The 24,343-nt window shown below is 43.0% G+C and overlaps 1 protein-coding gene across 2 annotated transcripts in view; it reads left to right on the top strand.

Moving 5' to 3' along the window:
* Positions 1-7,152, top strand: part of LOC127003977 (uncharacterized) — a 71,554-nt gene extending 64,402 nt beyond the window's left edge. For both annotated transcript variants that reach the window (XM_050871057.1, XM_050871058.1), the window contains exon 10: positions 2,362-7,152. In XM_050871057.1, the coding sequence (XP_050727014.1) occupies positions 2,362-2,436 (75 nt within the window). In that variant the 3' untranslated portion in view covers positions 2,437-7,152. The remainder of the gene's footprint in view (positions 1-2,361) is intronic.
* The last annotated feature ends 17,191 nt before the right edge of the window (positions 7,153-24,343 follow it).

The following is a 24,343-nucleotide window of genomic DNA, read 5'->3' as shown; positions in this document are numbered from 1 at the left end:
TTAACTGCTTAAGGGAACGGGGAGTGCAGATGAGAGTGCAGGCAGTGTGGACTGGGCGGAGAAGAGTCTCAGGAGTGATTTGCCGCAGAAAGGCACCAGCAAGAATGAAATAGAAGGTTTATAAGATGGAAGTAAGACCAGCTGTGTTGTATGATCTGGAGTCGGTAACGCTGACGAGAAGACGGCAGGCGGAGTTGGAGGTGCTAAGATTTTCGTAGGAAGTGACAGGATTATGAATTACTATATTAACGTGACAGCCAGGGTTCGGAGACAAAGTGAAGGAGTTGAGATTGAGATGGTTTGGACACGTACGGAGGAGATATGCTGGGTATACCGGATGAAGGATGCTGGAGATAGAAGTGCCAAGCAGGAGAAAAAGAGGAAGGCCAGAGATGAATTTTATGAAGGTGGTGAGGGGGACATGCAGGCGGTTGCGTGATAGAGGAAGATGCATGGGACAGGAAGAGATGGAAAATGGTGATCCCCACAAAGAAAAGAATATATTTTCCGTAAAACAAACATGTCCATAATGGTCTTCTAAAAAGTAAAATTAGATGAAGTTTTTTGTAGACGTCTGTTACATTTCCATCAGCCTCGTGTAAACATAACTCTAAGGGAGTGAGCCGTAGCTAAATCTGCTGCTCCTCGTCCTTCTCGCCCTCCTGCTCCGCGCTGCTCGCCTCCTCCAACACTTAGCCTCCCCTCGCCGGCTCTTCATCACTTGCGTTCCATTCCCAGGATTAAGAAGAGAGACTGTGAAAGGGATTTGTGAGGCCATACCCAGTGCTGTGCCGAGAGATACAAGAGTGAAGACGTACCCTTCCCCTCTCTCGCCCTCTCTCCCTCAATCTCTCTCATCCTACTTCTGGTACGCTCCCCTCCTCCTCCTCCTCCTCCTCCTCCTCCTCCTCCTCTTGTTTCTGCTATATCTCTTCTCCTTTCCATTTTGAGCCTCCTACTCTCCACTTCATCCTCATCTTTCCCTCTCACTCTATCTCCCATCTGGATGAAGAATTTTTCAACGATGAAGTTTATCTCAGCTGATAACTTGATCACTCTTCGTCATTAGCACCTAAACCTTCCTGTCCTCCTCCTCTTCCTCCTCCTCCTCCTCTTCCTCTTCCACTTCATCTTGTCCCTGCTCTTTCCCATCCCCCTCTCTCTATTCCTCGTTAATTTAACTTATCCTCCCTATTTGTCTTTCTTCTACTGATCTTTTATCATTTTCATTTATTTCTTCCTTTGTCTTGCCTTCTACCCCCTTCCTCCTCTTTGTCTTTCTCTTTCCTTCCAACTCCCCCTTCGTGTCCACTTCTTTCTCCTCCTTCCCATTCTCCTGCTCCTTTCTCCTCCATTGCCCTTTCCTCCCTCTCCTTCGTCACCGCTCCATCGCCCTTTTATGTCCTCCTCCTCCTCACTCGCTCCTCCATTCTCATATTTTCCTTTATTCCTTCCTTTCCTCTCCGGCACCGTTTTGTAATTTTACCAAACATCTTTTCGTAATGTCTTTTCCTCTATTCCAAAAACCTCTCTTCTTTACCCTCCTTTTCTTTTCATTCCTTCTCTTATTCCTCCGCCTCCTCCTCCACCTCTTTTTTATCCTCCTCTCCTGTTCTCCTTATTCTTCTCCTCTTTCTCCTTCTCCTCTGCCTTCTTTTCCTCTCCTTCTGTTTCTCTTCATCTTCATCATCTTTAATATCACCATCATCATCAGCCTCATCCCTCTTTCTTTTTTCTCCTCATTCCTTATTCTCATTAACGTCTCTTCCTTCTTCCTCCCTTCGTCTCTCCTTCTCTTCCCTCCCTCCCTCTCTCCTTCCTTCAGATGACTTTGATCGTCCTCTCTCATTTCAAACTCTCCATTAACCTCTGGAATGACGCTCTCCAGGGAGGGGCGTGGGAAGGGAGGGAGGGAGGAAGAGAGGGAGAGGAGGATTAGGGGGAGGGAGAGAAGAAGGTAGACATTCCTTCCTTCCTCTCTGTTTGTTTGCACTTACAATCTGTGTTTTAGATTATTATCATTCTTTGTATGTCCGTCTGCTTGTCTGTATCTCTCTCTCTCTCTCTCTCTCTCTCTCTCTCTCTCTCTCTCTCTCTCTCTCTCTCTCTCTCTCTCTCTCTCTCTCTCTCTCTCTCTCTCTCTCTCTCTCTCTCTCTCTCTCTCTCTCTCTCTCTCTCTCTCTCTCTCTCTCTCTCTCTCTCTCTCTCTCTCTCCAAAATTTTCCAGCTCGTTGACGTGATGGCGGCATTAAAAATCTTCTTCGGGGTTATTTGCCGCATATTTTTCCGATTAATTCTCGGTCTGAGAGGAGACCAGTAAATCCTGAGCCACCCGGATTTATTAATATCTGTTTTTTGCAGGTCTGCGATAAGATCCAAGGTTTTCGAGTTGGCTGGGCACTCGGGGCAGCGCTCGACTACCTGCAGAACCACTGAGACACGCCAAGCAAACCACACAAAGGGGATCGCCTGAGGAAGGAAGGAATAAATGGATATAAAAGCATCTTCGACCACTTTTCGCCAGCATACACTACACAAGCCCTCAAGAGCCGGAGGAAAAGGAGAAAGACAAAGACAGCGTGGGTTTGAAAAGCCCCATATAGGGAACAAGAGCTCACTTCGATATTTTTAGCAACCTGTCTCCTCCTTTTAGAGATCATACTTTCTCCTTTCCTACTTCAGCCGCCGACTACACAGGTTACGAAGGGCTTGACAACCCTAAGACCTAAGTTACGTCGTGTCTGGTAAACAAAGAAATGAACCTTCGAGTTTAGAGGCAGAGGTGTGGTTTATTGCGACCACATAGGTGCTTGTGAGTTCATATGCAGAGGTGTTGGTTATTACAGTTACGAAAGTGCTCCTGAATTTAAATACACAGATGTTCTTTATTAGAGCTACACAGGTGCTAGTGAGTTCAGATACTGAGCTGTCGCTTATTAGACCTATACAGATACTGGTTGAGTTTACATACAAAGGCGTCGTTTATTCAGCTACACAGGTGCTAGTGAGTTTAGTCCCGCTGTTAGTTATAAAGCTGCCTTATTCTTTCTGGGGACAAAAGTGTCGTGAGAGCGGCAGCACCAAGAAGCGGGTTCCCTCTCGCTGTTGCCTCGTTCCGCATGTAGCAAGTCATTCAGGTTGAGAAGTTCGAGTTAATGGTGCAGATAATACCTCGCTCCCATCTGCACGCCCTCCTCCTCCTCCTCTTCCTCCTGTAAACAGCCCAATACATCCTCTCCTCCCGCTCCCTTCCTTGCCACCACGACACCGTCCCTCCGTCCTTTAAGTAGCTGGTTCTATTTCCCTTCCTCTGTTTTCTCTTTTCTTTTTTTCTCTTCCTGCTCCTCTAAGCGCTCATCCCTTCCTGATCCCTGTCCCCAACCTGCCCCTCCTCTCCCCTTCCCATGCTTTAGTCTGCTCCGCCACTTCACTTTCTTGTGTGTTGAAATACTTAAGAATATGTCGTGTGTTACCACGGTTGTGTTACCATTGCATAGTCCTGTCTTCTTTACATAGTTGTATAGATCCAGTGTCCCCTATTCTGATAATCTCAATGTTTTCTGAAGTACGGGATGTTTTTTTGATCTGTGTGATTGTTTCAGTGTTCGTGATTCTTTCTCGTCGTTTGTGATCTTCTTGACGTCTCGGTGTTGTTTTCATATACCACTAGATCTGTGTTTTAGTTTATCAGTGTTTCTGTATCACCGTTTGTGTTCCTCTGCCGCACCGCTTTTTTTGTATATTTGTGTTTGTGTTCTTGTGTCTCGCATTCGTTTATACCTGTTATATATATTTTTTTGTTGTTGTTTTTCTTTACATTACTATCACATTTGTATTAGTTTAATTGCCGGTGCTCCTGTATATTCCGGAAGGTTAGTTTTGCTTTAGCGCTGTGGCCGTTTTTTTCCGTGTCCAGACTCATGTCCGGCTGCTCTCGGTGTCTCCTTCCAGGTGTCTTGACGCTGTGTCTTCCCGCGCTGCTCCGTTCCTCCCCTGCTGACGTTCATTATCGCGGCTCCTCGACGCCCACTTCGCCCTGCCACCCAACTATCATGTCTTAACTTGTCGAGGCCCCGCGTCAACTGGACTCACTATTAACAAATGATAATTTCAAGTTGTGTTGCCACGAGTTTCTCTCCGCTGCCGCCGCTCTCCTTGGAGGAAGAGAATTGACCTCGACGTGGAAGGCAATGCTGCCACTTGTCTATCAAAAGAATGTTAGGGAAGTTTTAATTGTTCGATCCTATTTACCTCGAGAATGAAGAATTCTTTCAATATGCAAAATCTACCATTACCAACAGCTTTCACCTTACATCATTTTCTCTAAACGTAACTGAAAAACGCCAGTGGTGCTCGTGCTCACATTTTTCACCTAGAAGTGAAAAAAAATTGTCGGCACCCCCGTACAGCCTCTGCCGGCGGCCACAAGTTAACGAGTTTGCGGGAGCGGCGTGTGAACGAACCCAACGCGCCGCTGCTCTGCAATCACCCGGGATTAAGGTCACGTGACATCAACACTCACTCCTCTCTTCTTTAAGCTCAAATATTAACTCTTTCGTTAGTTTTCAATTTCACGAGCAGCGAGCCTTGTTGCTGGGTCGGTCATGGCTGCTCCGTAACGGCACAGAGAATAGTGAAATGCATGGTGGTGTGTTATCACATCTGATGCAAAGTCTAATAACATAACTTCTATGATTAGTCTTTGATCTGGTGATCGCTGTTTAGCGTAAAGATTCGCCGAGGCGAGGCTAAGAGAAGTGATATTTAAAAGTTTGTGCCGTTTATGCTTGAGCATAAACACAGTAAGTCTTGTAAAACTCGTGTTTATTAACTGACATTGAAGAGAATATGGTATGAGGCGATGTATAAATGAAGGCAAAAAAGGAGGTATCAAAACTTTAAACGGAAGGAACAGAAACTACTAACGCACATACACAAGTCGAAGATATATGAATGAACTTTGTGATTTATATCACGGCAGCCACTTAAATTATAATTCGCTTTCGCCATTAACGGGCTGGGATCAACCACCGGGCCTCTCAAGAAAACTGAACGGGACTAAAGAAAGCACATTAGAACAAAAACTACCTTTTAAAATCTCGCACGCTAATATTTGCAATATCACATGAATTTGTCACTAACTCTTCCTTGCCGCGACGCACGACCTCAGTGACCCTCAGTGACTGACTCTGAAGTGTATACGAGGCATTGACACTCCCCGGCAGGCAGGGCTTGGCGAGCGGACGGGTGGTGCGTGATGCGGGCACCGGCATGCTGTCAGGGGGCCGCCGTGCAGGGGTTGTAAGGGAACAGTGGTCGTATCTCCTGGTTAGTTGTTGTATGAAACTAATCAACTAATCGATAATCTCGTGTTCTTGTCAATTATGAGTAAGTGAATGGAGCTGTGTAATGTATTATTAATATTGAATGACTTCTTTTAATTATAAATAATGTATGCAATCTTTTTATGTAACAAATGAAACTGCATGTAACACTTCACACATCAATGTATATACGACAAATCTCCTTCACATGTTCTGTCCCAGGAGGTTAAAAGTGTTTTGTGAAGGACTTGAGGCGTCCCTGAGCAGGAGTCATGTGGCCGCTCACCTGCAAAACTCTCTTCCGGCCCGCCAGTCACACCTCCAGGGCCACACTAGCTTCTACGACTCGATTTTCTAAACCTCCCATAATAGTTTCGAAGAAAATAACAGGAGTGGTTGGGCTTACCTATGCAAATTTTCCCTCTCCCCTACGTGTCGCATTTTTTAAAGAGCGTTGGAGGTTTATATAAAGTAGTCCATTATACAACCTCTCCGACTTCGAGAGGACACACAAAAGTGTCTGGATACACGTTTGCGAGTTCTTATCTTCACCCTTTTCCAAAGGAAAGATGAAAAGGACTGGAGTCGAGTGCACAGCGCTTCCCCTTTCCTCATCCTCAAGGATTCCATCCCCAGTGCCTCAGACGTCCTTTGATAACGCAAGATTTTCCTGAATTTACGAAGTCCTCATTAGAAGCACGTTTAGTGACCTGCTCCATAACGTCACCTCTAGGTTGCCGCGGCTAACACTGCCTCCACTCCTTCCCTGCGACCCATCGGCCAGAACGGGTCAGGAACTGCTCCATTACTCTCCTGATTTAGTAGAGTGCAAATTCCTATGGCACCAGATGTTGGTGCAATATTCGCAGCCATGAATTGGAATATTGTGACATCCAAAACACGAGGTGAGGCACTAATTGCTGACCTGAATCTAGAACTGGTCACTCGTGAACAGCGCTACTACGCAACAGGAGGATTGGGTTCAAGATTGTCTTACCAACAAAGACACAGCAGACATGTGTGTTGTGTGTCACTCACTTATGGTGACGAGTGTTTACTTGTAACATAGCTAAGCAATGAAGGTACGAGTGAATGTGCACCAATAAACAATCTTTTTTTTTCAGTCTTCATAAATAAGACTATGAAGACGTACTTTAGATATTGTCTAGTTAGGCGCCCTCTATTGTAAATGCGTGGATATGCAGGAAATACTTTTCTTCATATGCCTATGGCGACGAATAATTCTATTGCTTTGAAATTAAATATTTTGTGATAGTGCTTTTGGAGCCTGTGGAGGGGCGATGCTGCCCTCGGCTCATCACTGCCAGAGTATTCCGGACCTCACGTGTGTGTGTGTGGGTGTGGGTGTGTGTGTGTGTGTGACGTCACAAAAAACGTCAGGTCAGGTCAGATGGGGTCAAGTAAACTACCTTCACTTCTTTTGGAGCAGCACTTAGCTGACGTTGTTTATCATCTTCAATCCCTGTATCATAAGATAAAAAAAAAAAAGTTCAGTAATATGTTGACAATGCAATATTTGTGACAGTTGTGACGTAACACGTAAAGTAAAACGATATGTAATATTGTTATTTCAAGACAAAATCAACGTGTGTGTCGCGTCATGCCACGTACTGTGTGATCACTACCTCATGAAAAACACGCCTGCCATAACGACCTAAGGTAAATGTGTAAGTACCGCCAGACCAGTTCCTGCCCAGACAACTTTTCGGTCTGTATAGTGTTCGTAATTTATAGACTAAGCCTTTGTACTACTATTTTAAGGTGATTCAAAAGGAAGCAATGTGAAAATAAAATAATTGAGTTTGGAGTCTTAATTTTATGAATATCATTCCTCCACTCTTGCCTCCATCACACCTCCGTCCTTGCAGTCGCAACATCTCTCATGTATGTGTTCTGCTACGCACTCAATAAAATCGTGATGTTTTAGACGCTGAAAAAATTCACTCTTGGTATTTTTTTTAATGAATTTTAGGTGTGAATATACTTACATATGTATATTTGATCTTACAGGTGTCTCTCTTAGTTTGTATATAAAGGAGCGTCTTGTATCAGCTAATAAATAAGTGATTGGCAAGTTCAGGGTGACGTAGGGGTCGACTGAATAAAATATGTATAATCGAGTCAAGGAAGCTCCTGGCAGTGCTGTCTTCGGCTGCAAGTTTTACAAGGTTGAACAGTCGTATATCAATGCATCAGCACTCATAAAAAGAGGCAAAAAATAATATAGTTTGCATTGTACGATATCGTGGGCTCAAGAGCCTGGCAACATTCGAGAAGTGGACAGTCACCAACCGGCGGGGTGGAGAGTGTGGTCTAATGTCAGTGAGATTTGTTGTATATATTATCTTTTGTGAACATGCCCGTGGAACGAGTGTTTTAAACCTAACACGAGACTGATAGACACGATGGAACTGGAAAGGGTGTTTCAGACCTAAGACGAGGAGACTGGACAGGACAAAGCTGGCAGACGTGGTAATGGTGGCTGTGCAGCAGGAGGCGTGGACAGCTGATACCGTCTACCCGCCCCGCCGAAAGGACAAGGTAAGATTATGGTTAAGCACCTGTCCACTGATTTCGTCGTCACTCGTAATCCGTGAGCTGCTTTCCCAAATAATGGCCTTCATTGGTGCTGTTTGATGTGTGTAATTTACTTGACTTTAAAAAAAAAGTGACGGCTGGTTATTAATAATTGTTGAATGCTCGCAAGCTAGTTTCGTACATTTTATAATGCATTGCTTGAGCTTCTGCTGGACCAAATCATTTGCAATAATAATGCTATCTTTAATGCCTCTTTACGGGTGCATTAGTATAGGATAATGCTTGGCCATTGTGGTGGGGAAGGAAGGCAGTAGGTGGCCGTGGTCACACGCCTGGCAGCGGGACGCAGGCCGACTCGCGAGCACAGAGCTGGCTCGAAACGTGGAACTGAACCCACATCGTTCTTCGCCACTGCTTACTCTTGCTCCCCCGCCGTTCATTAGCAACAACTATAGATTATGGCACCCAATAGATGTATGAAAATCGCTGGACGAAGATTTCTATGGCGGTCTAGAGACATGTTACTGACTCTCGAATCGACACAACACTGAATCGCTTGTTGCTGGACTGCCGAGGTGTGCGTCCCTATCGTGGTGCGCAGATGAGTGTTTATGGCGACTATTCTTTTCGACATTATTTCGTAGCAGTAATATTATTTTAGGGGGGGGGGGGGGGCAATAATGATAAAAACACTTCTGATTGCGATTAGCACAAGCAAACTGCCTATTTGAGTACTTTGAATGCGTTTTCTTATTTGACGTGCTCATAACTACTATCCATGTCAGACCCCATGACATACCGTTTTTCGCAAATATCTTTCAAATGAAGACTCGGATCAGCATGGGGCTTTGGCACAGCTAGTTTCACACAATCCGCTCATTTTTGACGCTATTGTGCATTGCCAGATGGGGTTAATTATGGCGTTTACTCTTGACTGTGATGGCAAGACCTGCGTCAGCCGCTTACACATTCGAACGAGTGAGGCGTGACCTATTTGTGACGTGTATCCACCACCTACCTCCACCCCTGGCTTTCCCTACTCCCATCCCTCCCTTTCCCTCCCTCCTACCCTCCTCCTTCTCCCCCGCACTCTCTCCCCCCGCCATCTTTCTCCCCCATTCTCCCCCCCCCCCCCTCTCTCTCTCTCACTTGCGCTGTACACGAGGTACGAGTCCATGCACACGTATGAAATTATTTGCCGTCTGCATCAGCATCAACAGTGATGACGAGGATGACCTGTTTGTTGATGGTGATAAATATTAAAGTAACATTATGTGGTCAGTTATTTACATTATTATTCCACCCATCATTTACCAGCTGTCTATTTTTGTCTGCTATGACTTTTTAACATATCTACATGAGCCAATATCGTATGGCAGTCTTTTCCTAATATCAGAATAAAATATTCATATATTTCTCCAATATCGTCTCACGATTTTACTCTGCAATGAATTCCCGCTTCAATTCCACCTTTATTCCTTTCCGTCTCTTACGCGATTTCCTATAAATGATCAAGCGTCACCTACGTGCTTCATCCCATCATACGCTCAACGTAACCTGCGGGAAGGAGGGTCATATACTCGTACAACTTTCAATGGGTGTATAATTGCCAAACAAACCTCATACAGTACTTAAGCAACATCCAGTTACGCTGGAACAGGAATCAGAGTCGTGTGCATAAAACACCAGACCATACTTAGCATATACTTTCGAGTTATTCGCTATTATAGACAAGTCATATGTGTGCAAAGCTTCACATCGCATGTACGCCGAGAGAGAGAGAGAGAGAGAGAGAGAGAGAGAGAGAGAGAGGGTATGGGGGAGAAAGATGGCGGGGGGAGAGAGTGCGGGGGAGGAGGAGGCCAGGAGGGAGGGAAAAGGAAGGATGGGAGTAGGGGAAGCCAGGGGTGGAGGTAGGTGGTGGATACACGTCACAAATACGTCACGCCTCACCTGTTCGAATGTGTAAGTGGCTCACGCAGGTCTTGCCATCACAGTCAAGAGTAAACGCCATAATTAACCGCATCTGGCATTGCACAATAGCGTCAAAAACTAGCGGAGTGTGTGAAACAATGTGTGCCAAAGTCCCATGCTGATCCGAGTCTTCGTTTGAACGATATTTGCGAAAAACGGTATGTCATAGGGTCTGATATGGATAGTAGCTGCCTTATTCTTATCAGTAGTTGCCTTAAGGTTATATATTTTTGTTATAGTTGAATCATCAAAACGTGTGTGTGTGTGTGTGTGTGTGTGTGTGTGAATTGGTATTTACTTCCCCATATAGTTTGAGACATTTTCCATAACATAAGTGACACATATTACTCATAATATAAATGGTAACGTAGATAAAGCATTGCAGCTTTGCATTGAAAATACACCACAGTATTTGTGTTCCTATTTAATGGCTTAAATTTTTTAAATGACAAACGCCATGAACATTTTGCGTCCTCGTATGCTAATCATGTTACCGCAATGCACTTTAAACAAGCGGAGCATTGCTGGCCACTGGGAACATTGTTGGAAACTGCGCTACTCATTTCGTGGCTCCTCACTGACTATTTGTACGTTTCACGGTTATTCCGTTTCATTTTATTTCTACATGATTCAGTTTCATCTTTTCTTCTCTTTGCCACTCGACCTATATAATGGCGTTTCCTTTATCTCAGGATGAAACGTTTTTTTTTATAATCTTCGTATTTTCCAACGTTTCTCCTTTCTTTTTTCCCTTCTGAACCCCCTTTCTCACAACCCTTCTCCCACCCGTCTTCTTCCACAGCTTCCTCCAGTTCATTGCTAGCTTGATTACACTCAAATCTCCCTGGGGACATCATATGATATATTGACTGACACAGCAATTAGGTTTGTTTCAGGAGAAAAAAAATATTGTATAGCACGACACTCCCTTGAAATACTAGTAAATATATTGCTTACTTTAATAGCATGCAAACGCTCTACAGTCAATAATGAAATCACTTTGAACAACAACAAAAAAAAAAACGATCTTTTATATTTGCCTTTTTCTCCCAAATGCTCATATTTTCGCACACGTTCTGCATCAGTGGCTCGAAGTGCTTACCAGCCACTCAGTTGTGGAGGGAACGAAGCCAAAAAGGTGCAGCGCGTCATGCCGAGCTTGAAATGAAAGCAAGATTTTCTGCTGCCCTAATCATGAAAAAATGCTAAAATATACAGTGCTCTCATATCTACACACACACACACACACACACACACACACACACACACACACACACACACACACACACACACCGCTCCGGCAGCTCAGTGGTTAAAGTTCTGCGCTACCAGGCTTCGCGGCTGGGCAGACGGGGGTTCGATCCCCGCACAGGCCGGGATTTTTCCGCTGACGAGTGGTAACTGTCCCCCCCTCGAGCAAGTGCGCTAGGGTGTGTGGTGTGTATAGGACCCGGCAATAGCCAGAGATTTACGATAAAGCGCCTTGCTCATGTCGGAAGGGTACTTGCTGGAGATGACGAGTCCAGCTTTGATCAGAACGTGGTGAACGTAGTGCAGGTGTTACAAACACAAAAAGAGCTTTTAAGCGTAGGACATTTGTCATACATTCATTTGAGGTCATTTTGTGACGCATATATATATATATATATATATATATATATATATATATATATATATATATATATATATATATATATATATATATATATATATATATATATATATATATATATATATATATATATATATATATATATATATATATATATATATATATATATATATATATATATATATATATATATATATATATATATATATATATATATATATATATATATATATATATATATATATATATATATATATATATATATATATATATATATATATATATATATCTATCTATATATATATATATATATATATATATATCTATATATATATATATATAATATGCAGAGCGAGTAACCGAAGGGTTCGATATAAGTCCTGTCTCGTCATTCACTCCTTTAAGGTTTTCAGTTGTCATCCGGCTCCTCTTTCCACATGCTTTAGTGCAGGTGTTTCACTAACACCTAATTTTGTCGCAACTCCTTCAACAAACAGCGGACGAACGGAACTGTAACTTTACAAACACAAAAAGAGCTTTTAAGCGTAGGACATTTGTCATACATTCATTTGAGGTCATTTTGTGACGCAAGTGTTAACCAATAGACATTTTCATGACTTTATACCCACCATGATCATACTAATATAATGAAAGTAGTAATGACATAATATCGTAAATTCACTTGCTTCTGTGCCTGTAAGTTTTAGTGAAAGCGGCGGTACTGTAGTGAATGGACCAGATGCTCATGCGCCCCGTGTTTTTGGTCGTGGCGGGACGTGAAAGTTGTGGGCTTTGTGCATATTGTTTGACACGGAAATAGGAATAGAAATAAAAAAAACGACGAAGTATTTTGGGTTGTGTTGTATTTTATTTTCTAAGAATTCCGAATTTTCTTTGTACTGCTATTTAAATAACTTTTTTTAGTTACACATCTTAAAAAAGACTGCCAATTTACGATATAGCATTAATTTGGATGAAAAGCTTGTAATTAAATTATGAAAATGGTAATAAGCTTACACTCATTTTATGTCCTTGCTTAATTTTCCTCGTTACCCGAAGTGTTGCCCTACTGCCAGGCTAACCACTCCCGCGTGTATCCTTCAGGCCCTTGTGATGAGAGCCCCGCCACACGCCGCATTCACACGGGCCGTGCAGGCGGTGCAGGGCAGCATTACAGGGGAGGTGCGGCACCCGGCACGCGCGTGCGGGAGAAGCGTGGTAGACGAGGTGACGTCATACTGCCTCAGTGGGTCCGATGACAGAAAACGGAGTATGGGTGACGTTTTTTATTTTCTTGTCCACTGTATAATACCTTTTCAATCATACTATTTTTCCTTTAATTGCAAGTATGGGGAGGGGGTGACTGAGTGGATAGCGTGACGGCGCCGCGTTCAAGACGACGCGGGTTCGCGCCCCGCCCGGTGACACCAAGTTGAGATTTTTCAGCCGCCGCCGAGTGGCCTAAGACTACCCACATGCTGTCCTGAAGACCACCTATCAACCCGGACTCTAGATTCTAGGATTAGAGATAAGCTCCGGGGGGGGGCAGCATGAGCCAATGCAAGATGGCGCCACTATCAACACTTGCCTGCGCCACAACGGGCTGGGCCATACCATCAGGCCCCTCCAAACAAGCCTACCGGCACCACAGGCGAAGACGTAAAAAAAAAAAATATCATTCTTATTTAAAAAAAAAAATCATAAGTAGTAAGATCATAATATTGTTATTTCTCTCTATTCATTTTATTTTTATAGTTTACTTAGTTAATAATACTGGTGAGGGGTGGTGGCTAATTTACACTTCTATATTAGTAAATTACAGTGTAATATAATCATTATATATATATATATATATATATATATATATATATATATATATATATATATATAGATATATATATATATATATATATATATATATATATATATATATATATATATATATATATATATATTTTTTGTACTGAAGTATAATACTTACTTAGTGATTTTTAATAATTAATTGAGGAAAGGAGTAGACAGGAGTGAGAGAACTGAACTAAGCATCTTACACATTACAATGCAATTTGGCATTTAATTAAATAATTCAGCAATGGAATATAAACTATTATTTTCATGTCAGAATCTTTATTGTAGACTTTCCTGTTTACATGCTCTTAGTGGAATAATTACCATTTATGTGGCTACATCACAACTTGTGAAGTTGATGCACAGAGTGATAGGCTAGTAACGGAGTATGATATGTAAGTGAGTGTCAGGTTAAATAAGAGTAACAGTGAGACTCTGACATCTTTAATTATCAAATTAGCACCAAAATGTTCTAGACTCGAGTGATGCCCATTCTGAAGATTTCAGCCAGGTTTACAGTTGTTGACACTTACAGACTGTCCTGTCGTGCAGGACATGGATTGAAAGTTATGCGTCCAGCACCGTCTCGTTTCAGACTGACTCGGTCCCACGTAACGGATCCCGCATTTGAAGGCAGCGTGACGTCATGCGCGAATCCGACGAGATTTTCGCGGAAAGTAACCAGACTTCTTATAATTAGATTTTGGTACTGCCCACGCCACGCGGCAGCACTATAACTTGTTACACTGGCAGGTGGACGAGGCACTTAGGTGGTTATGGTCGTGAAGGCAAGCCGATGATGCGGCCATGACACAGACGAGGATGCTACTGACGATCATAAACAAAAGCCTCTTGCTCGCTATGAGAGAGATTCTGGTGTTATTGTAAGGCAAATTGCACCAACTCGATGAGCGGATTGCCACTCATAATCCTTCCAACATTGGGGTCGTAGCGCCTTGCGGAAAATTTTGGTACTGAAATTACGACGGAACTGTCTATGCTAGGGGATGGAAAACTATATATTGGCCCCGGGGCCTGGAGAGGCATGTTTTTTTATTGGTTTACAGTAACATGAATATTGCAAGAAAGTGAAAATTCAATAGATATGAAAAATAATGCATTCGCTCTTAGCATTGTTTTGTAAATCCACGGATACATTGATCGATTGATTGGGGTATCGTCATGGCGCCGCAGGTGGTACAGTGAAGCTTTTCAAGTACAGGGAAATCATTCGTTTTCATCTCAACATTGAATTTTCATGCATCAACCACGGTAATCCTGCAGTAATTTATGATTCGTACAGTAATTAATATTTATTCTTACCTTCACCGTCGCCTTTTCCACCTTTTGGCTCTGGGGTGGTCATATCCCCCCCCCCCCTCTCCCCTCTTCCCGGTGTGTGTCATCTGCCATCCACGTGTCCTAAGACATCCCATCCTGATTGCGCTTGCGCGGGCTTTGTTTACAAACAAAAGGTGGCTGAATTTCGACACGGTACCGTGTCTTTTGTCGACTGCCTATTGTGATCCGTCCCACCTAAGTTTATTTATTTTTTTTAAGTAAATGATGTCGTATGTTTTAAATTTGAAAATCGCTTGAAATGTTATAGTTTCTTACTGCACCCTTTGTATGCCAGTAAATGTGATAAAAGAGATAACCTACACCACTTGTATGTCGGTAAATGTGATAAAAGAGATAGCCTGCACCCCTTGTATGTCGGTAAATGTGATAAAAGAGATAACCTGCACCCCTTGTACATCGGTAAATGTGATGAAAGAGATAACCTGCACCCCTTGTACATCGGTAAATGTGATAAAAGAGATAACCTGCACCCCTTGTACATCGGTAAATGTGATGAAAGAGATAACCTGCACCCCTTGTACATCGGTAAATGTGATAAAAGAGATAACCTGCACCCCTTGTACATCGGTAAATGTGATAAAAGAGATAACCTACACCACTTGTATGTCGGTAAATGTGATAAAAGAGATAACCTGCACCCCTTGTACATCGGTAAATGTGATGAAAGAGATAACCTGCACCCCTTGTATGTCGGTAAATGTGATAAAAGAGATAACCTGCGGCTACCTGCCCCCCTTGTATGTCGGTAAATGTGATAAGAGATAACCTACACTCCATGTATGTCTTGTCGCCATCTTGTCTGGACAAACTACGATATCAACACTGTGTTTGTAAACATCGGGTTCCGCGCATGCGCTGATCAGGATAGGATGTCTTAGGATACGTGGATGGCAGATGACACCACACCGGCGTCATAAAAACATTTTTGGTGTTTGACTTTACAACGACGTCAAGTAATTAAACTATTTTCATTTTTTTTTTCTTGACTTTTGGAGAGCCTTCGTGAGATACGTACCGTAGGCAGCCGAGTAAAAGAGCTCATATGTTTTTATTATTTGTTTGTAGGGATTAGAATCAGGGTGTTTTAATTTCTGGTCCTGGCAACTTAAATTTTATGACATTAGCAAGCAAAAGTAACTAAGTTATATTGTTTGGAGAGCTGAAATACATTGCTGGAGTCATGGCTCTGGTTAGGGAAACGGGTGAGGCGCTCATAATAATGGTTGACGGACATGAATCTCCATATTACACGAAAGTTATAAGGATAGAATGGAAATTGATGTTGTTTCTATTGCTGAGCAAGAGCTTAGCAAGGAACTTTAGAACAAATATCAACACGATTGATTGAGTGACGAATCATTATTCAGGCTGAATACAAGCAAAATGCTTCAAGTTTTCGTACCAACATCAACTTAGGATGACATTGAAGTAAAGAAGTTCTAAACAGATATGAAAAAAGCAGTGAAGAGGTATAAAACCTAGTTTTCAAGTCTTGGGAAACCTTTACGACAAAGTTGGGAGCAAAAATGCTGTAGAAACAGCAAATGATAGTTTGAAAATGGAATCAAGGAGCAAGAGAGAATATCAACTAATGGAAAAAGCAGAAATAGATTTGGTCATTTGCATTTTTTCCATTAAGGAGCGAACAGTAAAGGTACTAGAAAGACTCCGAACGGGGAGATGTTGAACGAAACTGACACGTGCAGGCTTCAGCTGGAAATCCGGACAAGGTAAAGGAGGTAACAGTACCAAGTATGTGCCTGAACCCACTGACCACCGATTGATGAGATTTGAACTGGACTTAGACCTAAAATAAGAAAGAATAAAAAGTCATTAATAAAAAAAAATATCTTAACAGTTTTACAGTCGGAGAAAAGGCTGAAGTAATTTTAAAATAAAACTAATCGAATATTTGTACTAACTGAAAACGGAAGTAGTCGCCAAATAAATTATGATTGCAATGGAAACAGCACCGGGAATTAAAAGAAAGACATCTCTGAACAGTGGCGGACGACACAAAATATTTCATACAGAAGCACAAAAATATACAAAATGAACTAGAAGGGATGAAATTTGACATAACTGATAAAACTTAACAGTAGGAAAGTAAGCGATAACTGTGAATGCGAATTGGACAAGATTAAAGACTCTGAAAGAATGGCAGAAACATGAAAACAACTGAAAAGATTTGTCTTAATCAGATGTTTAATCAGAGGCGTTTGCCCAATAAGACGCAATTTCCTGTAACAAATACTGCGAAAGATGTACTTAGAATTGGGGAATAATTCTTCAGCGAATTGCACAGTGTCGAGAATAATGAGCTGTTGAACTTAGATGTTCCATAAAAGTAGAATACACACATCTGAAACACTCGGTGATCACCCAAAGAGAGTAGATTGGGATGGCTCCCTTTTGCTGAATATGACAATACCTGCCGCTCTCCTTGAAAGAACGGTGTACAACTCAGTGTATACTGTCAGTTCTAACATTCGGTTCGAAAACTTGGCACCTCACAGAAGATCTAGAGAGAGAGAGAGAGAGAGAGAGAGAGAGACATGAAGCAAGCAAAAAGGAATAGAGGGAAAAATGTTGCATAGAGAGACTGAAAGCAAGCATCTTGATTAGATCAGGGAACAGATAAGGCTTGAAGATATTCTAATAATCAAGAACAGAAAATGGACTTGGGAAGGTCATTTCGTGCATAGAACTGATAAGGACAGCCAAAAAAACTAAGTGGCAACCCAGTAATTGTGGAGGTCAGGGCAGCCAGAAAAGCAGGTGGAGACATTAATTTATAACATTTGCCCTGAGCAGGTACAGCAACAGCAGACAAAGAGAAGAGGGACAATGGGAAAAAAATTCCTGCAGTTGTTAATTCGTAATGACTGAGGATCATAATGACGAAGAGGAGGATTTAGATATAGTAGAAGCGATTTTTTTCGATTTACGTTTTTCTCTCTTCAAGCATTGCATTTATCATGCTAAATGATTCAGCATGTATTTTTATTGCGTCGTGGAGACAGCACTTTAGTCCTTATTGTCTGGTAAACGAAGATGATCGGGCGGGTGAGTGTCCTTCGTGGGCAACGCAGGAGGCGGACTTTGGCTGAGCTGACTCTGGCTGGATATATGCTGGAAGGTATAAACAGTTAGCTGCCTAACGAAACAGGCAGGTGAAGTAATAGAAGGCTGGCTGTCTGGCTGGATAAATAGGTGGAAATATGGATAGTTACTGAGCTGCCTCTACGGATGGAAGGATGGGTTGATAGATGGTTGCTATGAGTCTGTTTGGCCGACTTCTGGCTTCCTCCTGGCGCCTTTATTGATTTTAGTGTCACCCATGAGGCGCTGTCCAAGTCCCATATGATTTGTAAGAGATATTGGCCCCAGTATTCCTCTTTCGTCAGAGTTGTCGGCTATTACATTGGCTGTAAATTTCCCGATCCTGACCACCTTTGCGAAAAAGCAATAATCATTTTCTCTCCATCCCCAGCCGTGCCTTGCCTCAAGCAGAGGATTCTCTGCACGCCGATATTATCGTGTGTGTGTGTGTGTGTGTGTGTGTGTGTGTGTGTGTGTGTGTGTGTGTGTGTGTGTGTGTGTGTGTGTGATGGTTCACGAAGCTTTCCGTTTTCATGACACACTATAACGTGCATACACTGTATACATCAAGGGAGCGCAAATCTTTACCTTGACTGGTTTAGCTTATTCTGTACAACACAACATACGGCAGTTGACGAGCTCTCACACCTCATGCACAGGCACTTCAGTTTGGGGTCAGTAGTCAAAATGCAGGACTGTTTTTTACGTCATCTGACTGTTGTTTGATGTGGAGAGAAGGAAGCAATACAGTTGTGACATCAGCGCATCTTTTCGTGGAAGGAGCTATTAATAGAGCTTTGATAGAGGCTCCTAGAAATCTCTGAGGCAAAAAATACTGTCATAGCCGGATGAAGAGTAGTAGTAGTAAATATTGACGATGTCGTGAGAAGTGTGAGGGACAAGGGGAAAACAAGCATATATAAGGTTATTAGTTTTAAATATAGACGTTGGAATTGATGCTTGTATAAAGTATAATATTTTATTCAGTACATATATAGCTCTCACTTTTCTGTAAACGAGCTTATGATTATCTAAAGTTGCAAAATAACAGAAGAATTGCCTCTCCTGAAATGGTTCATTATTTTGAAGGTCTTGACATACGAAACTAGCTTACCAGCCAGTGTTGCAGCGTTCATGAGTTTAGTGATGTTTTTTCCTCCTCCTCCTCCTCCTCCTCCTCCTCCTCCTCCTCCTCCTCCTCCTCCTCCTCCTCCTCCCACCTCCTCCACCTCCTCTGCTCCTCCACCTCCTTTCCTCCTCCACCCCCTCTCCTCCTCCACCTCCTCTCCTCCTCCACCTACTCCTCCTCCTCCTCCTCCTCCACCTCCACCTCCACCTTCTGTGTTCGCATACTGTGTCCTTCCATAACTCAAACACTCGCAGCTTTCAACTGGGGACACAAAACATCGAGATCTCTCTCTCTCTCTCTCTCTCTCTCTCTCTCTCTCTCTCTCTCTCTCTCTCTCTCTCTCTCTCTCTCTCTCTCTCTCTCTCTCTCTCTCTCTCTCTCTCTCTCTCTCTCTCTCTCTCCCCCCTTCTCCCCCTCCTCCGGGTGTTCGTCGCCGCTAAACACCCCTCGCCATAGGTTATCGATAGTGCAGTGTGTGTGTTGGGTCATGAATTCCTTATTGATAATGGAGCAGCCGGGTGGATGGGGTGACTGCGGTGTTGTTGTTGTTCGTGGTGGAGGTGGTGATGGTGGTTGTGTTTTTGGTGGAGGTGGTGGAGGTGATGGTGGTTGTGTTTTTGGTGGAGGTGGTGGAGGTGATGGTGGTTGTGTTTTTGGTGGAGGTGGTGGAGGTGATGGTGGTTGTGTTTTTGGTGGAGGTGGTGGAGGTGATTGTGGTTGTGTTTTTGATGGAGGTGGTGGTGGTTGTGTTTTTGGTGGAGGTGGTGGAGGTGATGGTGGTTGTGTTTTTGGTGGAGGTGGTGGAGGTGATGGTGGTCGTGTTTTTGGTGGAGGTGGTGGAGGTGATGGTGGTCATGTTTTTGGTGGAGGTAGTGGAGGTGATTGTGGTATGTGTTTTTGGTGGAGGTGGTGGAGTTGATGGTGGTTGTGTTTTGGTGGTGGTGGTGGTGGTGGTGGTTGTGTTTTTGGTGGAGGTGGTGGAGGTGATGGTGGTTGTGTTTTGGTGGAGGTGGTGGAGGTGATGGTGGTGTGTTTTGGTGGAGGTGGTGGAGTGATGGTGGTTGTGGTGGAGGTGATGGTGGTGGTGTTTTTGGTGGAGGTGGTGGAGTTGATGGTGGTCGTGTTTTTGGTGGAGGTGGTGGAGGTGATGGTGGTCATGTTTTTGGTGGAGGTGGTGGAGGTGATGGTGGTTGTGTTTTTGGTGGAGGTGGTGGAGGTGATGGTGGTTGTGTTTTTGGTGGAGGTGGTGGAGGTGATGGTGGTCGTGTTTTTGGTGGAGGTGGTGGAGGTGATGGTGGTTGTGTTTTTGGTGGAGGTGGTGGAGGTGATGGTGGTTGTGTTTTTGGTAGGATTTTGTGTTATTCGCATTGGGAACTAAAATATTGTCGTAATTATACTATACTTTTACTAAATATGGAGATAGATGGTAGCTGCGAAAATAAAATGTTCACGTAAAAACTTTAAAACTTGCGATGAAATGAAGTCACGCCGAGAATGAGTTCAGATATAAATTGCCGCGTCAAGTCGCATTCCCTTCACGATTTTTATAGTCATTGTTTTAGCTCGTTGCAGCAAGCGAATTTTTCATCCATTGCACTTGTTCGGCTTCAGGTTTACATTTATTGTTCTATCTGTCTTCAAGGTTTTCGAGTCTTTATTATTCTCCAATATTATGGTCTCTCAGTATTCTCTTTTTACATGTTTAGCTGCTGAGTGGTTTTGTTTAATCTCATAATTTTGTACATGAGTTTAAGATATCTTTTTTGCCATTCATGTTAAATATTATAATTTCGCTACTGATACCCCACGTCCATTGCAGGCTCCCCGTCCGTGGCCAGGCAGGTGGGTTGTTGGGTACGCCTCGGCCGCCACAAGGTCGCTGCAGGTAATTAGATTATGTATAGAAAATCCATTAATCTCGGGGTGAAAATTCCTGTAGCACACTTTTTCCTTCAGGTAATAGGAAGCGCCTCTTTGAACCCTTCTGTAATCCATAACTTCTCTTACCATCTCTATATATACCCTGTATCTTCCTCCACTTTTGCCTCTCCCTTATCTTCTCATCCCCTCTTTTTTATTTCCCTTCCATTGCCCTGTATCCTCTTTTTGGTTATGGCCTTACCTTCCCATATAGCTCCTCATCTTCCTTACGTCGCATCTTGTTTCACATCTTTACACCCTTTTCACTTTCTCTATTTTCCTTATCTCCCTTTCCTCTGACATCACCCTTTCCAATCCATTCTACCTCTCCCTTTTCTTATCTCTTTTTTTTTTCTTTCCTCTCATCCCTGTGTCTCTTCCTTTCACCTCTTTCTCTTTATTTATCCTCCTTCTCTCCCTTTCTTCTCTTATCCGTGTATTCCTTCCATTCCACCTCAGTTCCTTTACTTATCTTCCTTCTCTCCCTTTCCTTTCATCCCTGTATTCTACTCATTCTCCTTCTCTCCCATTCTATCTATCCCTCTTCTCCCTTACCCTTCTCCCATCTATTTCACCCCTTTCCCTTAACTTATCCTCCTTCTCTCCCTTTCCTATTTATTTCCTGTGTTCCTCTCATTCTACCTCTTTCCCTTTCCCGTTTTCCATTATTTCTATGTTTCTATCAACGTTGTATTTTTCTCCATCGCGTCTTAACCCCTTCCCACATCTAATCAAAGCTCTATAATATCCTTTCATCCCCTCCCTTCATTTAGTATACGCCGTTCCCTTCCCTCACATTTCATCACCTTCCTCTCCTTTGTACTCCCGGCCCCTCACAGGCATCCCCTTCTTCGCCCTCCCTCCCTCTCTCCTTCCGCATAATATTTTTCCATTCCCTTTTCTCTCTTTCACTCCCTCGAAGCCGCATCACGACTTTCGGATGTCGCTGAGAGGAGGGAATGTTCATCATGTTTAATTAATTAACTTCGCGTCGACAGAATAGGCGTCGAGTCCTGGCTATCGTGTCATTCCATTTTTTTTTTTCTCCTCTGTTGATGCATAAATTCCATAGTCAGTTTGAGGGGATATTTATTTGTGGTTCCTTACATTCAATTTTCTTCTATGTGCTCCACGAAAATGTTAAGTCTATTCCTCACATCCTAGTTTTTCCTCTCGTTACATTGTTAATTTGTTGTTGTATTCAGGTCAAAATAGCGCCCCCTGTATCGCTTTCTCTTTTTTTTCGTGCTGTTTCACCTCACGTTATTAATTCCTGTGTTGTATTATTTCCTGTTTTATTTTATCCTTTTATCACATCCGCATATTCTGATAATTTTATGTTTATTTTCATCTTCACGTTATATGTATTTTGTGTGTTTGTATTAGATTATGTATTATTTATTTTCATCGCCATGTTATTAATCGTTTGTGTATTTTCATTATTGGTTTTGTTTACATACTTACGGTTTAAACAAATACTCTCGATTCGCGTGTCTGTTACGTTTAATGTTTTGCGTTTCAACATTTCCTCCCCTCGCTGAAATAATACGTCCTGTTATTCGGTGAACTCAAAACCAACTACAACAAATTACGAAAAAAAAGTCAACTATATGTATTGAGAGAGAGAGAGAGAGAGAGAGAGAGAGAGAGAGAGAGAGAGAGAGAGAGAGAGAGAGAGAGAGAGAGAGAGAGAGAGAGAGAGAGAGAGAGAGAGAGAGAGAGAGAGAGAGAGAGAGAGAGAGGAGGTAAGTAAAGATATAGTGTATTAAGGGTGGGGGAGTTCCGAGGAGGAGGAGGAGGAGGAGGAGGAGGGGGAGGAGGAGGAGGAGGAGGAGAAGGTTGCCCAAGAAATAAAGAAGAAAGAAAATGAGGAAGCGGAGGAGGAAGAGGTAATATAATATTGGAAAGGGCGAAGAAGGACAGGATAAAGGGAACGAGGAGGAGGCGGAGGAGAGGAGGAGGTCCGGGAAGAGGTGAAGGAGGACAGAATGAAGGAAGGGGGAGAGAGGAGGAGTTCCGTGTGTGTGTGTGTGTGTGTGTGTGTGTGTGTGTGTGTGTGTGTGTGTGTGTGTAGGACAATATCTGATCGTCAGCAGTACTCGCCAGGTAATACGTTGCCTTGGGATGGAATGTGCGTGTGTGTGTGTGTGTGTGTGTGTGTGAGGACCCAAGGACACGAGTGGGCCCCTACACTTTACCCCTTGACCTCAGTATCATATCCTTTTGCACCTCTCTGCCCTTCCCTTCCCTTCCCTATCCACTCTTATACTTCATTTTTTTCATTACTTCTTTTAGTCTTCCCCTTGTGTTCTTTCTTTATCCTTCTCCTCCTCCTTCTCTTTCTCCTCCTCCTCCTCCTCCTCCGCATCATCTTTTTTCTTGACCTCTGCACTAGTTTTGTCATACTGTAAAGTCACAATCCTCCAGGCCCAAATTAACATCACCCTTTACATTTATTATTAAGAAACAGTGAAAAAGATATGAAGTCGAGCGAGAAAATTGAAATTAATAAAGCCCAAGGAATCTATTTATTTGATTTGAATTTTATATTTAAAGAGTATTGATATTCAGCTGCTGGTGCGATATGGTCATTATCATAACACTGTAATGAAATTCAAAATACCGTGCAATACAGTGGAAAGGCCGTGTCGTCTTCTTCCTAACTGTTTATCGATGTTTAAAACTCGGCGAAAACAGCGAAGCATATCGAAACTGTTACGCTGCACCTCTAGACCGATGTCTCGCCGCGCGTCACTAATGGGTTTGTGAGCCTCTCAACGCAACCCTTTCTTCGTCACTGAACTCGGTAAGAAGCTCTTAGTTGCCCATGAAAACCCTAATGTATGTAAGCAGCACCAGTAGCAGAGAACCGATGCACGGGCTTCAGGATACTGCATTTACAGATATCATTTTCTTACCAACTGGTATCTATGCTAACCTCAAGCAATCATTTAGTGCCGCTGGTTACAAACTATAGAACGGCTCCCAAAACTAATAACTTTACCTTGTCGTTAGTATTATTTGAAACATTCATATTAATTTAAATATACACTCTAGAGTCTAGTTCAACTAGTTGTGTGTAGCTTAAGCCCACCCCTCACTGCCTCTCCCACCCGAATGACCTCATAACACCTATTCCCAGAAGGCACCCCGGCCCCATCCACCCCGCCCCACACTGCTCACCCCTTCATCCTCTCCCTACCATCGCCACCCTCCCTTGCCCCCTTCCCCTCCCCGGCCCATTAGAAGGCTCCGACGTAACACGTGACGAGTATTTCTAGACTCGATTTCCAATAGAGTGAGAGATGATCGATTCTTCTATAATTGCCCTCCTCTCCTCCTCCTACTCCTCCTGCTACTACTTTTCCAATGCTTCCTCCTCCTCTTTCTCCTTCCCTTCTATTCCTATCCCTCCTCGTCCTCCTCCTCCTCCTCCTCCTCCTCCTCATCATCATCATCATCATCATCATAATCTCAGGAATCCTCCCGAGGGTCGGTACTGAATCTAGCTTT

This window comes from Eriocheir sinensis, chromosome 27 (genome assembly GCF_024679095.1).
Source record: "Eriocheir sinensis breed Jianghai 21 chromosome 27, ASM2467909v1, whole genome shotgun sequence".
Classification (NCBI taxonomy): domain Eukaryota; kingdom Metazoa; phylum Arthropoda; class Malacostraca; order Decapoda; family Varunidae; genus Eriocheir; species Eriocheir sinensis.
Note: the sequence above shows the minus strand (reverse complement) of the source record. Positions and strands in the feature narration are given on the sequence as shown.